General features: G+C 37.5%; 1 protein-coding gene across 7 annotated transcripts in view; it reads right to left on the minus strand.

The window, feature by feature from the left end:
* LOC113038631 (glutamate receptor 4-like) overlaps window positions 1–16,830 on the minus strand; it is a 91,075-nt gene that overhangs the window by 17,302 nt on the left and 56,943 nt on the right. For 6 of the 7 annotated variants that reach the window (XR_003274800.1, XM_026196217.1, XM_026196215.1 and 3 more), the window contains exons 5-11: window positions 16,735–16,788; window positions 16,109–16,267; window positions 11,516–11,683; window positions 9,487–9,591; window positions 7,180–7,290; window positions 4,845–5,051; window positions 3,202–3,575 (exon numbers count right to left, since the gene is read on the minus strand). Coding sequence is in view for 6 of the 7 variants with exons in the window: in XM_026196217.1 (XP_026052002.1) it covers window positions 3,202–3,575; window positions 4,845–5,051; window positions 7,180–7,290; window positions 9,487–9,591; window positions 11,516–11,683; window positions 16,109–16,267; window positions 16,735–16,788 (1,178 nt within the window). In the remaining variant the exon portion in view is untranslated. Of the gene's footprint in view, window positions 1–3,201; window positions 3,576–4,844; window positions 5,052–5,507; window positions 6,578–7,179; window positions 7,291–9,486; window positions 9,592–11,515; window positions 11,684–16,108; window positions 16,268–16,734; window positions 16,789–16,830 lie in introns of those variants that run through there. The other variant, XM_026196220.1, reaches the window with a different exon arrangement.

The raw sequence follows: 16,830 nt of genomic DNA on the forward strand, positions 1-16,830 counted from the left end.
ATTTCAGCACCACTTAAAATAATAAAAGATAACAGAGACCTGAAATCAAGTCTCTTAGAACAGGACTTTTCAAACCTTCAATTTTTTTTGTATGATCTCCATTCTTAAATAAAAAAAGCAGCAATATATTTTCCTGTACAAAGATCCACCAATAATGTGTTTTAAAAACAATAAGTGTGATATTAAGAAGACAACGTGATCCTCCCAAATTTGAATAACTGGTTTGAAATTCAACTAAACAGCAGCAACAATTATTATTTTGTAGTAGCAATATTCATGAATATTATTCTTATTAGAAATAAAATAAAGAAAAACAACAATGATAATAATTATTAATAATATTTCTGTATAAAGAGGTAATAGTGTGATATAAAACCCAGTACTGTGAACATGTAATAATGTACTTATTATTCAAATTCAAATAATAATAATAATTATTATCATTATAGGTGTTGTTGTTGTTAACATATATTTCCCTAATCTAATTCTGAAACAAATAATTATAATAATAACAACTTTTATTTTCCTTTACAGTGTAAAGATTTTATGATAAAAGTAATGATTGTGATATTATGAAGAAATAATGTCGATCCCAAAATTAAATCACCTACTGTAGACAACATTTACTTTGCATGTAAGTTTAATTTGTATGTGTATCTTTATTTCTATACTCAAAGGACAGTCTTAGCCTGTGATCTGTCTTGTGACAAATGGGTTTGGCTCCATTATGCTCCACGAAAATGGAATGTGAAAATTAATATGAAATCAATCAAAATAAAACTTTACTGCAGGGCAGTGTAGTCCTCTGGGAAAAGAGAAAGTATTTTAACATCGAAAAAAAATTACACACTTCAGCTGTTAAATATGCATATAACTATCAAGTGCATAAGAAAAAGACAGCAAATCTGCGCATTTGAATAACCAGTAGGCTATTAGACAGAGAAGAGGAGGAGGAAAGGACAAGTACCGACACCCGGGTAACGCTGCTGTGCAACTGCGTCATCTCGTCTAAATCAAGAACACTGAGGTAAAGTCACATTCTGACTGAAGACAATTAATGGCATGTACTAAAGAAAATGAATGGAAGTGCTTTTTCTCTCTTTTTCCGTCATTTATCATTGGCTCCTATCCAACTCATGAATCTTTATTAGTTATATGCAAAAACGATGAAAGCATGATTCCTATAAGTCCTTAATGGGTCCTCTTCAAAACCATAGGCCCTCTACAGCGCTGTGATGTTCAGGCTGTAGAGCAGAAGAGGTAGACGCTATGGTTTTGACGGCTCTCTAGGGTACCTGCTGTCTTCCGCCGTGTGCTGTGCTTTTTACTGCTCTTCTCTTCCCCTTGGCCTGTCATGAGTGATTTCTTATCTGGTGGGGGCTGAAAAATAAAGCCTGTTTTTTTTCTCTCTTCTCTTGATAACACTTCTTAAAGAGCTCTATCGTGGTCATGCAGGTGCTTATTACACAGAGAAAAGAGAGGGTGGGTGGGGGTGCGAGCGAGAGCTGGCGCTGCAGTGAGCCTGATGTTAAACCCGCAGGCGAAGGAAGGAGCAAGAGACAAATAACAAAAACAAACTGCCACACAGAGTAACGATGGATGACTAGCACATTTCCTGTGAAACTCCTGTGAGAACTAGCCGGCAGGACAGACGGGCAATGTGTGGACATCAAATGGGACAATGAGCGACTGTTCCGCTGGACCCCTGACCCACAACTTGCTTCAGTGATGGTAAAATTCACCAAGGTGCAAAGCAGAATGACACCTCAGATACTTACTGAGGAACCGGAGAGACAAGGTGTGATGTGTTTGGTAAATACAGAGTGCAACACGTTCAAGGGATAATTCACCCAAAAATGAAAATTCTGGCATCATTTATCGTTTTCAAAAACTGTTTAACTTTCTTTCTTCTGTGGAACACAAAAGAAGATGTTTTGAGGAAAGTTTCAACTGCTTTTATCCATACAATGAAAGTCAGTGGGTTCGAAATTAACACTGGTCTTCATTGACTTTATTGACAAGATTTTTCCTCAAAGTATTTCTTGTCTTTGGTAATGAATATTTTTTATTTTATTTTTTGGGGTGAACTGCTCCTTTACGACTGACATTTGCTACATACAAATGGAATATGACCATATCTATAAGTATGTTTACATGTACTCCATTCAGTTTTTTTTTTAATACTGTACACTACAGTTCAAAAGTTTAGGGGCTGCAAGATGCTTGTTTTTGAAAGAAGTCTTTTATGCCCACCATTTATTTATATGAAAATAAAGAAAAATAGCACTATTGTGAATAACATTACAATTTATAATAAGAATTTTCTATTTTAATGTATTTTCAAATGTCATTTATTCCTGCGATGACAAAGCTTAATTTTTCTGCAGCCATTACTCCATTCTTCACATGGAGTAGAGTCACATGATCCTTCAGAAAGTATTATAATATGCTGATTTGCTGCTCAGTAAATATTTCTTGTTATAATCAATGTTGAAAATAGTTGTGCAGCTTAATGATTTTGTGGAAACCAGGATACTTTGACAAATAGAAAGTTCAAAAGAACAGCATTTATTGCCTCATACTTTTTGTCACATAGACTTTACTGTAAATCTAATCTTGCTGAATAAAAGTATTTCAGTTGCACTTTATTTTACAGTATGTGTACTAACATGTACTTATAGTGTACTTACAGTGTATTTATCTAAGAAAGTTCTGGTAATACAAGGTAACTGCATGGGGTAAGGTTAGGTTTAGTGGTAGGTTCAGGGTTAGTACCTAGTTATTACATAGCTATTGTAATTACTATAATAAGTGCATAGTATGTACATGAGGAACAGGACTGTAAAATAAAGTGCTACCAGTATTTCTTTAAAAGAAACACCTGGCACCCGAAACTTTTGAATATAACTGTGCATGTAAACATTCTTAGTAATGGTTGTGACTGGTTGTTCCTCGCTCCCCAAAGATTCAAAGCAGAAACAACGAATAAACAGTGAATGTTACTGCAAATTCCCCGCTTGGCTGCTCCTCTATATTCTTTAATTCAGACTCGTCATCAAATCACTATGGAAACTACAGCAATGACTCTATTTCAGGTATCACATATGACCATATCAGAGACATTAACTGTATTAATTCCCACTGCAATATAGATCTTTTTCCTCTCAAGAAGTTTTCTAGTAGTGGAGTGAGTTTACTGACCTGGGCGAGATGTCGCAACCCTGCTGCATGAAGGCTCCGAGGGAGAACCAGAGACTGTTGAAGATCCCAAATTCATTGGGGGGCTGGTCGCTTGGCAGACCGTCAGTGCCCTCCTCGGGCTCCTCGGTGTGCCACTCGTACGGGCTGAAGCGGCTGACCAGGAAGAGCACCACGCTCACGCCGATGTAGGCGAACACAATGCACATCCAGATCTCGTAGGCCAGCGGGTCCAGGAAGGAGAAGACTCCCGGTTTGGATTTCTGGGGCTTCTTGATCATGATGGAGATGCCCAAACTCATGAAGGGTTTCGAGAAGTCAATGACCTCCTCCCGGACCAGCGTAATAGTCAATGGGGCCACAGCGATTTCCGCTTTCTAGAGCAACAGGAAAAAATTGTTATAATCTTTAATCACTTCACAATATGCTTGCTTACAACAAAATACACATAATGGCATTGCTAAGTTTATTAACTGAGCCATTTGATTGGATAAGCCAACAGTAAATAGTTGCATTCAAAGCTGAGATCTCATATTTCAACATTATACTTCAAGGAGAATAGAGTGAATAAAACGAGAAAATAATGCATTATTCCCACCTCTTCTAACATCATATTTTATAACTTCTCTAATTGAACAAGGCTTTGCATATTAATGCCAAAAAATCCAAGGAGTTAATCCAAGAGGCTTAATACTGAGGTTTGGGGGAGAAGGATAAACTAATCAATGCAGAGAGAGAGAGAGAGAGAGAAAAAAAAGATGCTTACAGCAAAAGACGGGCTACACATTTTGCTGCATGGTAAATCCAAAAACTAGATTATTGTTGGTGACTTAGTGACACTTTAGACCATGGCAGAACTGTGCAAGACTAATCCAAAAAAAGAAATTAAAGTTTCTCATAACTGTTTGACACTTTCAAGAGGAAGAAATAAAACTTTTGGGCGGTGTGTTTTCTGGTACTCAGCAAAAATCTACAAGATGACAAGCACTGGCTGTACTGTATGTAGTGCTCATTAATAAACATCAGACTCTGAAAGGTTGGTCTTTCTTTCTTTCTCGGTTCACCAGACACAGAACTAAAAGTTTACAATGAAAATTGCTTAGATTTTTAACTCAAATTCTCACAAGGCATTTCTCGAATACTCCATGTTTAAAATCCATACATTGAGTATTTCCAACTTGTTACATGTAACAGAATTACATAATTTAATTACAAAATAAATTAAACTGTAATCTTTGACAGTTACTGAGAAAAAAAGTGTAATTAAATTACTAATGAAAATGATAAAGATTGATTTCTTTCCCAAACTGCATTCCCTTAAATATTAATTTAATTATCTAAAATTTAAGACACTAATATTCAGAACTTTAGAACACAGAATAGGACATGTTTATATTTTATTTAGGTTTATGTATACGTCTATATTTTTTAAGATTATAACCATAACCATTAAAGTATATCTTATTAATCTTTTTTTTTTATTTTTTTACCTTAGAACGTTCTAAATGTAAAAAGAGGTTTAAAGTCTGATTTTGTGTGGTGGCTGTGCTTACATTGAATCTTAATTCAAGTGATGAAGGATTTTGAGAAGCATGTCATCTATAAATCTCATGCACAAGTCAGAAAGTAAGAGGAATATTATTTACCCCGTACACCAGCTCCCCAACCATCCCATTCCAGATCTTTGTCTCTGGGTCACGAGCTCCATACTTTCCATCAGGCACGATGGAGATCTTATACTTGAAACCAATGTGTTTAGCAATTTCATATGCCAGATCCACGCAGTATCCCTCATATTGCTCGTTCCCCTCGTACATCTCCCAGTTCTTCTTCAGCATTACATAAGGCCCTTCCTGAATGAACAAAACAACGAAGTACTTTCAATGGGCAACATGCCACACTTTTGTAAACAATTAAAAGTGAATAAATATCCATGTTGTTACATTTAATTGGTATTCTATATACTAAATATGATGTATTGCATAGTTATAGATGAATAAAGCTGTTGTAGAAGTGGTACTAAAAATAATTAGAGTCATTATGTGAGCCTGTGGCTAATTGATTTGCTATTCAAATGCTAGCCATAAGAACATATTGCTTTTGTTTTAAATTGACATGAGTCAAAACTCTCCCACATAAGACCATCAAAACCAAGGATTTTCAATTTCAGGGATTAATGTTTTAACATTTAAGAAAGGGTGTATGTATGAATGACACAGTGTTCATAAAAGCATTCATATATACTATAAAGCACAAAGAATGTACATTATGTGCTGTACATTATTCAAAGCAATGAAAACTGACCCATAAAAGTCACAACCACAATTTATTACAATTGCATGCCTTTATCAACATCTGAACAGCAAACTAATACTGCAAACCTGTCACACGCAACGAAACAGAACTTGCTCTTATGCTATCGCTGAAGAATATAAGGGATCACAGTTCAGAGGACAAGAAGGAACATTTGTGCAGGAAAAAGCCACACCATGAAAACAAACGGTAATTTTAAGTCATTAATCAGTATGATGTACTGTCATAACAAACCATTTATAACACAATACAGGTGCTTTACAGCAGCAAATAAAAATGTTTACTTACAAGGTGATGGCAGAACATTTACATAAAAATCCAGAAAACCTGCTTCCCTTTTACAAATATTTTCTAAGCCATATGGCTGGCCTAAAAGGATGAAAGGCAGAAAGCCCAGTAGGGAGAATTAAATACTTCACACACAGCAAATAGAGCTCTCCGCACTGAATGTCAACGCAACATTCGTTTCATCTCAAATTTGTTTGATGTATGAGAATGCAACCTTCTCCTAAAATCGTTTTTACAAGCACAGGGCAGTGTTGTTCCTGGTCAGTGTTAATAAAATAACAAAAAGGATCTAGCATTCGTAGCAGGTAATGCATACATTTTTTGAATTTATGCGCATATCTCAAAATGCGCTGAAAAATAGGTGGCTAATGATCAATTTCTTTTTTTGAGTGAACTGATGATGAATTTATATACAGTATGCTATATATATATATAAAACCTGCATGCAATGAAAACCTGGGTCTTCTGTTTGTGATAGATTGATTTGAATGCTAAAGTAAAGACTTTGTTTGGCTTCCATGTGTCAGTTTTCCAGTTCTGGCAGCTCTACAGGTATTTTCCATTCATGATTGAGTTGTTTATTAGAGCTTGTCTTTATCTTCATCCATGGCTTGATTTCTCATTGTGGCTTTATTTTGGCTCAGGTAGAATCATCCATGTTTTTGCCCTCAGTTCTGATTTGTCTCTCTGTCTCTCCGAGCTTCAGTAAGCGCTTGATTTCACCTCTGCAGAGTCCATCAGCTGTTCAGTTTCTTAATAAGGGGTTCCTCACCAGGGGCTGAAAAGAGGAGGATTTGGCTTCAGGTGCGACACTCCAAAACCTTAGCATTTAGCAAATATATGCCCATTACATCCTTGAATCTGTGCATATACATGGACGTCATTTAAGATCTCCAAAATGTAATTCACAATGGGTCCCATTCATGCAGTGTTTCAATTCACACATAAGAATACAGTTGACAAAATGAACAAAACAAAATACAGCGAGTCTAAGACACCAGTTCTGGTAACTCTGACAGTACGTGAGAAAGGCTGATGATGCACATGGCGTGTTGACGATGCCATGACAGCACTGTTGAAAGATGCTGTTCAGCACACATAAAAACATTTGGGTTATCTGAATGGACAGCAGTATGACTGACAGGTTACACAGAGAGAAAATGCACTTTGATGAACTGCAGTTTCTGCAGTGTTTGCAGATCAGAATCTTTGTGTGTGCAGGTTATGAGGAAATTCAACGCCATTGAGAAATGTTCATTTTTTTCACCATGTGTATGAGAGGGGCTCTTGGTAAATGGAAGCTTTCAGATGAAGGACAAACACCAAAAGTTATTTTATTGTAAAATGGCAAATAAAGTCCCAGAAAATGATGCTACTCACCATGATAGTCGTTACAATCACGGTTCTGTTCTCCATGCCAGACGTTTCATTGGGAAGCAAGGCTTGATCCTGGGTCAGGACCAATTTATCAGCATCATTCCAATATCCAATCTGGAGATGGGACAAAGACGAGAATGAGACTCCAGACCCAACTGAGAGCAAATGAATACATGCAAGCTTGCCCATATGGGTAAATGTGCGGAAAGTATTTCGTCTATACCGTGCTAAACAGTCACACTTTATTTTTAGGTCTAATTCTAGGTATTAACAAACCATTAACTACGACTTTTGCCTGAATAAGCTCCTAATTTGGTGCTTATTAAGAGTTAGTAAGGTAGTTGTTAAGTTTAGATATAGGGTCAGATTAAGGAAGTGTGGTCATACAGAATATGTGCTAATGTGTTAATAATATGTGTTAATAAACAGCCAATAATTTAATAATAGGCATTCTCATAATAGTGAGAATCATTCCATATACTAAAGTGTTACCTGCTTAACTATTTATTTTTCATCTTTATACTTTTCTATATTGCCATTCACATTCATTTTAAGGACAAATTTTTTTTTACAAATATATTTACAATATCTTCTTTTGGGTTTCAAAGAAGAAAGTAAGTCATATGGGATTGGACTGACAAGCGGTGAGTGATGACAATTTCATTTTTTGGCTAAACTATCCATTTAAGACTTATTTCAGAGAAAGTACTACCTTTTAATTTTTTATTTTTTTTTAAAGAAATTAATACTTACTAGTTAGAAGTGACAGTAAATATATATATAATAGGTCGAAATAGTAATATTTCTATTCCATTCATCAGAAAAATCAATTTAAAAAAAATCTGTTTTCAACATTGAAAATAATAATAACAAATGTTTATTGCTGAAAATGAAGCTTTTTCATCATATAAACTGAATTTCAAAAATATAAAAATGAGATTCCTTAATATTTCTGTTATTCAAATAAATGCACAAAAACGTTTATAAATCTTACCAACACAAACGTTTGAATGGTTGTAGTCTATCTTCAATATGAGTGTATTGTGGATTAAACTGACAGATTTACTTTGTTTTAGTTCAAACATCGCCAAATTTGTTAGTATGTAGATGATAAAGACGAATGTTGTTATTTTGTGTGGTCTAAGAGCATGGTTTCACTGTGTGTAAGATTCTGCTGTGGGCTGATAAACTGTCAGGCTGAGGAGAAGCGAGCAACGGCATGTGCCCATGTCCTTACGAGACCCAGATGAACGGGAAAAAGAAAAGCCAGGCTACAGCCTAAAGCGAGGCTCACGACCGGCTGATAAATGAGTGCCAAACCCTGGCGGCTCGTTCCTGTGCTCCCCTCCTCCTCCTTTCCCCATCACTCTTCCTCTGGTGCACTGCTCAACAGCAGCCAGGAGCCGCCACACTCCATAAAGCACGCCAGAGGCAGAGGGCTCGCCATAACTTTAGAAGAAGGTGTGTGACACGAGACTTTACGGTATGTACATAGCTCTGCTTCTAAAACCACCAGACCATTCAAGACCGAACTTTGTGCGTTATTTAAAAACTGTACATTTGGTTGTTATTAACTACAGTTTTGCAAATAGGCTGAGAACAGACTATTTGAAAATAAACCCACTCTCTCATTTTTATGCCCCTAACACTGAGACTGTTTTTTAGCTAAATATAATTTGTACAGATTTATTCATTTGATTTCCCACAGGGGCATGACGGTCAGAGCCTGCTTGTCAAATAGCCCACTCGCTCCACCAGCTAACGTGGGTAGAGAAAACACTGTCTCACAGGAAATACTGTGTGGGAGCTTTGGTAGAAATAACGACCGTTTCTGTAAAAATTATCATCCATCATTTGTGTGAGTCTTAATGACTCATGTGGGTTTATAAGGCAGATAAAATGGCTGTAAAACACGATTTTCACCATGTAAAGAGATCCATAAATGCATGAAATGGGAATGCGGTGGTGAAGTTCTGTAAGAGACTTACAAGATGTTACATTGTACAAAAGAAAAGGATGACTATAAAATAATAAAGACTCATCAGGGTCTCCTGGGATTGTTCTCGCAGAATCGGCTGCATCAAGTGAAGCACAGAGCGTTAAGCACATCAAGAAAGACAATGAATTACACCGAAACGACACTTGACAGATGTAGAGAGACAAACCGAAAGCAAAGCATGATTATGCTGTCTCAGAAGCAAAGATAAATCTACTGTAGACAGAAAACACCCAGACAAGCACTTTTTAAGACAGACAAACAATATCAAAGCGGAAGAACTACCAATGCTTGATATAAGAATGTCTTCTTACCCTTCTGGGGCCGTTACTTTTTAATTCAAAAACATCCATAGTGTAGTTGACTCTGCGCCCGTAGTGGTCGAACTGGACATTTCCTGTTAATCCTTGGAGGCGCACCTGGATTGCAGTGATAAACAATATAATTACATGTTATCCAACCACTGCAAAGCTCCCCGATACACTTTCATTTGCACATTCACTTGCTTTCTTGAACTTTAACATCTCTTTCTTCTGGAGTTATCACCCCACAACAGTGTTTCTCAAACGGGTCCATCTAAAATAGACATAAAATCCTTTTAACCATGAACAAAAATCGAAATATCTGAAAACCCATGCAATATATACAGTGTAGCCAAATCATCAAGCAACTAAACTGTTGAGTTTGCATCAGGACTAAATATAAATACACAAAAGGATCATAAATTCTGCCCGGAATCTTTCAGAGACGAGGTAGCAGAGCACTGTTAAATGTATTGTTAAATAGAGAGATAAACTCAAATTTATTTCTTATCTATCTGTGTATAATTAAAAGCATTTAAGTAATTTCCTGCTGATAAAACACTCATGATTTAGTTATTTATAATATTTGTACATGTTTGACATGCACGTCATAATCACTGATGCTTATATAAGCTTTATTTTTTAGATTACTGACAGTATTTACATATTACTGTAAATATCAAGTATTATTGAATATTAATCAATCTTTTTCATGTATTTGTTTGTGAGGTGGGTTGTTGGGGTCTGAGAACACTTTGTGCTTTATAAAAATTGACTCACATTTCAAATTTTTCTTGCTCTCACTGTTTCTCTATCCGTCTTGATTTCTGTCTCTCTCTCGTATTCTGGTTCTCGATTTCTCTATCCTTATAGTTTCCTCTATTACACCTTTCCATTTAACCTGTCATTTTCTAAATTCCATCGATTCAAATTTGGGCATTTCGCATTTTTCAGATTGTCGATTACTGTTCTGTTTAGCCCCACCCCTCTCTCAACTCACAGCCTTGTTTTTCCACATTTATTTGTCTTCCTTCTATTGAACCTGATGTGGGACAGTCACATTGACTTTACTGTGAAAAAGGCTGAGCAGAGGCTATATTTCCTTCGCCAGCTGAGGAAGATATACTTGCCACAGGAGCTGATGAAACAGGGCCATTATTTAGTCTGTGCTATGTTCATCTATAACTGTTTGGTTTGGTTCAGCAACCAAAACAGACACCAGAAGAATACAATAGACAGTCAGGACTGCTTTGAGTATTATTGGTGCCCCTCTACCCAACTACAAAGAACTTTACACCTCCAGAGGGAGGAAAAGTGCCAAGAAAATCACTCTGTCCCCTTCACACCCAGCCCACTCTCAACTGTTGCTCTCTGTCCGGCGCTACAGAGCGCTGTGCACCAAAACAGCCAGACACAAGAACAGTTTTTCCCCCCAGGCCATATCACAACACATAACACACCTCAGTACTGCACATATGTAAATAACTCATTGAATCTCATCTGTAAATAGCACAATTGCACATTCACAGTTCTGTCCATGGACATTTTTCCTTTTTCTGTATATTTTTATTACTATTGTTATTAGCTGTGCACCGATATATATCGGCCAATGATTAATGCACATCTAGTCAATAAAGTCGGTTATCTAATCAGCGGTAAATAGCTTGTCAGTAAACAATGGCATTGTGTAGTAACAGCTTCTCCATGTGAAATCACGCACCTGATGGAATTTACCACTGATTAGATAACCAGCTTTACTGACTAGATGCGCATTAATCATCGGACGATATATATTGGTGCACCCCTAATTGTTATCTATAATTTATTGTCTATTCTCTCATTTTATGTATGTCTGCATTTTTTTTTTCATATTTATATAGTTTGTATTGTACCAGAAGCTCCTAACACCAAGAAAAATGTCTTGTTTGTGTTAACACACTTGGCAATAAAGCTCTTTCTGACTCTAATTTCTGAAACACTGCACAAAGCACTTTTTCCCCATCTCATATAAAGCCTGCGTTTGCTCATCTGTGCATGTGACCTGTTTGAGTGTGCGCTCCATGTCGATGCCCTGGTTCCAGGGGGCAGCAGGGTTGGCCAGGCAGTCACCGGCGTTGCCCCTGCGGGAGATGTCCACCTTCTGTCTGCGGAGGTTCCTGAAGGCTTCTGCCATCACCATCACTCCGTCATATGTCAGAGCGGAAGTGTACTACAGAAAAAGAGGGTCATGGAAAGGTCAATATATACATGTACAGTAAAGCTTCAGTGGTGCTTTAAAGGATCATATTGTAAACATTACTTGACTAGTTAATCAGGGCCAAAGTCGGGGGATATAGGAGAAACAGTATGTGGAAAATTATGTGTTTTTTTAACCTTTAAAATGCATGAACACATTTCATTACACCAAATACACCAAATAATGTTCTTTTTTTTAGCAACATCATATGACCCCTTTTAAAATAAAGAACAAACTCTTAATTATTTTACTATTTTACAATATCAATATATTTTTGATAAAATTAATGCAGCCTTGATGAAAAGAAACTCCTTCCAAAAACATAAAAACCAACCCTATATTTTTGAATATATATATATATATATATATATATATATATATATATATATATATATATGAGATGTGAAACTAACCAGTGTCGACATATACAGAAAAGTGAATTAAACTGTTTATTAGTCACTATGCAAAAAAATGATAAAATAAAATACACTGCAGATGAATATGGAATTTGGAATTTGACCAACCAAAATCAGTTACTCCAGCATAATGTTATTCATAAGTGCTTTGCATATTCACTTCAATGTCTGAACTATACCAAAATGCTGTTTATTAAACATCAGTCAATCAAACTGACTACATTAGATTTACACTAATGAACGCCATTTGTAAGGGCTGGCGTCCTCATGAGCAGAGTACATCCAAGTGGAATCACAGGGGACAGTGGTCTGTGTTTTGCAGCTGCATCAAAAGGGGGTGGGGGGGCAAGGCAATGGACAAACCAAAAACAGCAAGAGAAAAAGAGAAGAGCACATGCTTGACATTGCACATATTAGGAGCAGACCGAGCATGTGAAATCAGTGAGCTCTGACACAGTAGCTGTGAGGCGCTTCCTGTTCAGTCTCTGGTGGGTGGGTGGAAGTGGGGGGAGGGCTGGTCAGCTGCTTTTTGAGGCTGCCCTGATTGCAACAACAAGTGGCTTGTCTCACTGAGATAAAGCGGCACGGAATGAATCACTGCAGGCAACGCACTGTATTTTTATAAAGGAAACATGCGCGTGTCCTTCAGAGGCCTGATGCTTCGTGCCCTTGTTTTTCATCTGCTTTTGTTTTTCTTATTTCTATTTTAGAGAGTCCGATGTGGTTTATTTCATCACACTGAGTCAGACGAGGTCACCTGAGCTGAACGAACATATACACTCACTGTTACAGGAAAAATACCCCTGTGTGTTCAGAATGTCCTGCTTGCTTGATGGCTGATGGGCGAAAGAAGCCACTCTGGCCGTGCTGTGAGATTGTTTTTGGTATTCCATCAGCAGATCTCTAGTGTGAGAGCTGGGACTCTTTGTACCGTTACAAACACAACACAAAACACACAGAAAGGCCCCTGGGCTACAATGGCATACAGGGAGCAAGAGATGGAACGACAGAGTGAGTTTGAAATAGAGAGAGAGAGATAACAGGAGACTGAAGAAGGTATTTAAAGGGATAGTTCATCTAAATTTATTATAATTTTTTTTTCGTTATTATATGGTTACCCTCATGTCATTTCAAACCTGGATGCTATTGTTTTTCTTCATGTATGTCCCCTACCATTAAAAAATGTGGGTAAGATTTTTTAATGTTTTTAAAACAATAAGTCTCTTATGTTCACCAAGAATGCATTTTATCAATCAAAAACACAGCAAAACAACAATATTGTGAACTATTATTGCAATTTAAATAATGGTTTTCTGTTTTCATATAGTTTAAAATCTAATTTATTGCTGAGAAGACAAAGCTGTTTTTTTTTCAGCCTGTCTTCAGTGACACATAATTCTTCAGAAATATGCTAATATGCTAATTAGGGGTCATTTCTTATTATTATCAATGCTGAAAACAACTGTGCAGCGTAATATCATGATAATGTTTTTTAAGGATTCTTTGAATAATAGAAAGTTCAAAAGAACAGCATTTACTTTGAAATATAATAGATGTCTTTATGGTCATATTTGATCAATTTAATGGGTCCTAGCTGAATAAAAGTATTAATTATTTTCAATATAAAAAAATCTTACTCACCCAAATTTTTTGAATAGTTATAAAAGCACCATAAAACATTTTAAAAGCCCTTTTGTGAAGAATGTGAAGAAATTTGGGTCACTGCTGAGTCACATCAGTATGATTCGTGAATGACTCAATATTTTCAACAGAAAAAAAAAAAAAAAATCCAGAAAAAAATCCAGAAATAGGTTTAGGTCCAGAAATATATATATATATATATATATATATTTAACAGAAATTAATGTCACAAAGTAAATCATTTCAGGATTATAATTTTTGAGTGTACTATCCCTTTAAGGCAATGTTTTTAAATTGAGTCTACCCATTGTTTCATGGCCCGACATTAATTATCAAAGATAACAGGACTATCTTTTGACTCCCGCAGGACAGAAAGGAAAGTACTGCAATGGTTGCAGTTAAATCACTCCGGCTAATGCCCTGTGCTCCCCTAAGCCCTAAAAACACACAGATTGATCCCTGGAGATGGTGTGTCCTCACTAGACAGTGCCTTCGGGACTCTTCTGATAGCCTCAGCAGGAAAAGCTAACAGCTCTGAGATTTTATGAGGTTTTGGGGTGTCAGTCGTGCTGCTGTCTGAGAAGGGCTTATGGGAGTAGCTTAAAGTTTTTGGGATGAAAGACAGAGCAGCAAAGTCGAAATACCACAGGGCGAGTGTATATGTGGACAGTGTATGTGATGACATGGTTAGACCACATCATCTCATTTACACCCGACAGTGTCCCTCCCCAGCATCCTGCTCTGGCCAGCGGTGTGCAGTGAGGAGCAGCTGCCTGGTAAAGCGATGTCCCCTCAGGGCCACGCCGAAGGGATTTCCGTTCCTGTGGTGCATCACCAGGCGGGGATCAATGCAACCTCCCTCCAAAGAATGTCATCCTCATCGGGCCCCAAGGGGAAAGTGAGTCTCAGCAAAAACGGATCAACAAAGACCTTGCTTTCACGACGCAGACACGAACAGGCATATCAAATCACGAGCAGGATTCGTCTGGTGAGACGAGGATGAATGAAGCAGCTTATGATAATGTCGGTGTATAATTCACAGTAGGGGTCGAAGTGATGCGGTTTGTTACACAGTGTTTCTAAGTTACTTCAATACATCAGCACAGCTTCTGTTCGTGATATTCCAGTTCTAGCATAAAACGTGCAGTTTGTATTTCTTGTGACTGTGCATATGTGCCATTATGTCTTTTCTTATTCTATCAACCCCTCCTTCCATCCATTCATCCATTCTTCCTTCATCTCTCCTTTCATCCATCATTTCTTTCCTTTCTTCCACAAACCCAACCTTCCATTCTCGCTTCCTTCTTTTGTTTCTATTTTTTTCTTTCTTCTATCATCATCCTTTTTCCACAATCCCAACTACTCTCATCTACTGTATCCAGCCTTCATTTTGTTTTTCATTTGACCTTATATTTATCTTCCCTTCCTCCAATAAACCCAACCACTCATCCTCCCTTCCACTGTCTCTATTGCTTTCCATCTATCCATCCATCCATCCATCCATCCATCCCTTCCTTTTTTCTTTGACTACATTTATTTCTTTCCTTCATTTCACAAACCAAACCACCCACATCCATTCATACTTCACCCTTTTCTTCTTCCTTCATCTATCCTTCCATTCATCCATTTTCTTTCATCCATCCATCTTCATTTCTTCCACCCTTCCTTTTTCAGCTGTGTGTATTTCTTTTCCCCACCTTTCATTCATATCTTTCTGCCTAACCCCCTTCAATCTATCCCTTTTCTCCACCCACCCATTCTTCTTTCTTTCAACATCCCTCACTTTTTCAATTGTCCATATTTCTTTATTTCCATAATTATTTCCTTCCTAAACCCGTCTGTCTATCCCTCCCTTTGTCTATATTTTTTTCCTTAATTCCCTCCTTCTACACATTTTTTTCATTGTTTTTTGCTTACATTATTCATCCAACTTTTCCTTTCATCCACCCACAATATTATCCATCTTTCATTTTTTCCACCCAATCATCCTTCCTTTCATCCATCATCCATCCTCCCTTTCTTTCTTCCATCCTTCCTTTCTACCTTCTACAATCCAACATTCTCCCTTCCTTGGTTACATTATCAATCTATCTTTTATCCATCCATCCTAAATTTTTTCCTTTAGCTGACCCACTCATCCAAAATGTTAGATCTTTCTGCCTTACTTAACCTTGACACACACTTATAAAACCACTGGATGTGATAATCAGACTCATTCTGGAGATTCAAGTGTTTTCTCAATGTGGCTGGCTGGAGGGACTCAAACAGGGTGTTTATGCATTTATGCTAATTTATCTGACTTCAAAGTGCTTTCACACTGGATCGGACCATGAGACGGTACCTTGGGAGGAGCGTCAGAGCCGGGATACTCGCGCTGGTCCAGCTTGTTCCATCGCTGCATGAGTTTAATAACCATGGGATTGCTGAAGTCCACCAGCTGAAAGCCTGTCACATTGGCTCCCCCATGCATGAAACGCTCCAGATTGATGTCCTTAAAACCCTGGCAGAGCAAAGAAGGGGAAAGAGTAAGAAATACAGAGCGCGAGAGAGAGAAGGGGAAAGAGAGATTATTAAAACGTAGTTGGCAATGCAGTGCTACGATAAGCGAAATTCCACAAACATAAATATCCAGCTCGCCTCTGTGAGCCAATTCCGTGCACAGCCAGAGAGCAGCGAGAGAAAGCACGCTCTGCAGCTCCCAGCATCATTAAAACACTGTCACCACCGCTCACACTGGAATACAAATTAGTCTCTCAAATTGACGCATCTTGCTTAAAGAAAAGCAAGGATTAAGAAAGAACAAGAACTAGGGAGGACAGGAGACACAAAGGCCGGGACAACTAGAGAGAGAGAGAAAGACCAGTAGAGTGGAGAGGAATATGTGGAAAGTAAGACATAAAACAGAATAAGAAAGGAAGACAAGCTGACAGGGACAATAAGGCAATAAAGGAATACAATTTAGCTCACCAAATTTGCCATGATGTAATGGTAGCCTTTGACATGCTTGCCGACACTCACAATCTGCAGAGATAAACCAGACATTGCAGTGAGAGCAAATCCTAA

Source organism: Carassius auratus, chromosome 21 (assembly GCF_003368295.1).
Source record: "Carassius auratus strain Wakin chromosome 21, ASM336829v1, whole genome shotgun sequence".
In the NCBI taxonomy this organism is placed as follows: Eukaryota; Metazoa; Chordata; class Actinopteri; order Cypriniformes; family Cyprinidae; genus Carassius; species Carassius auratus.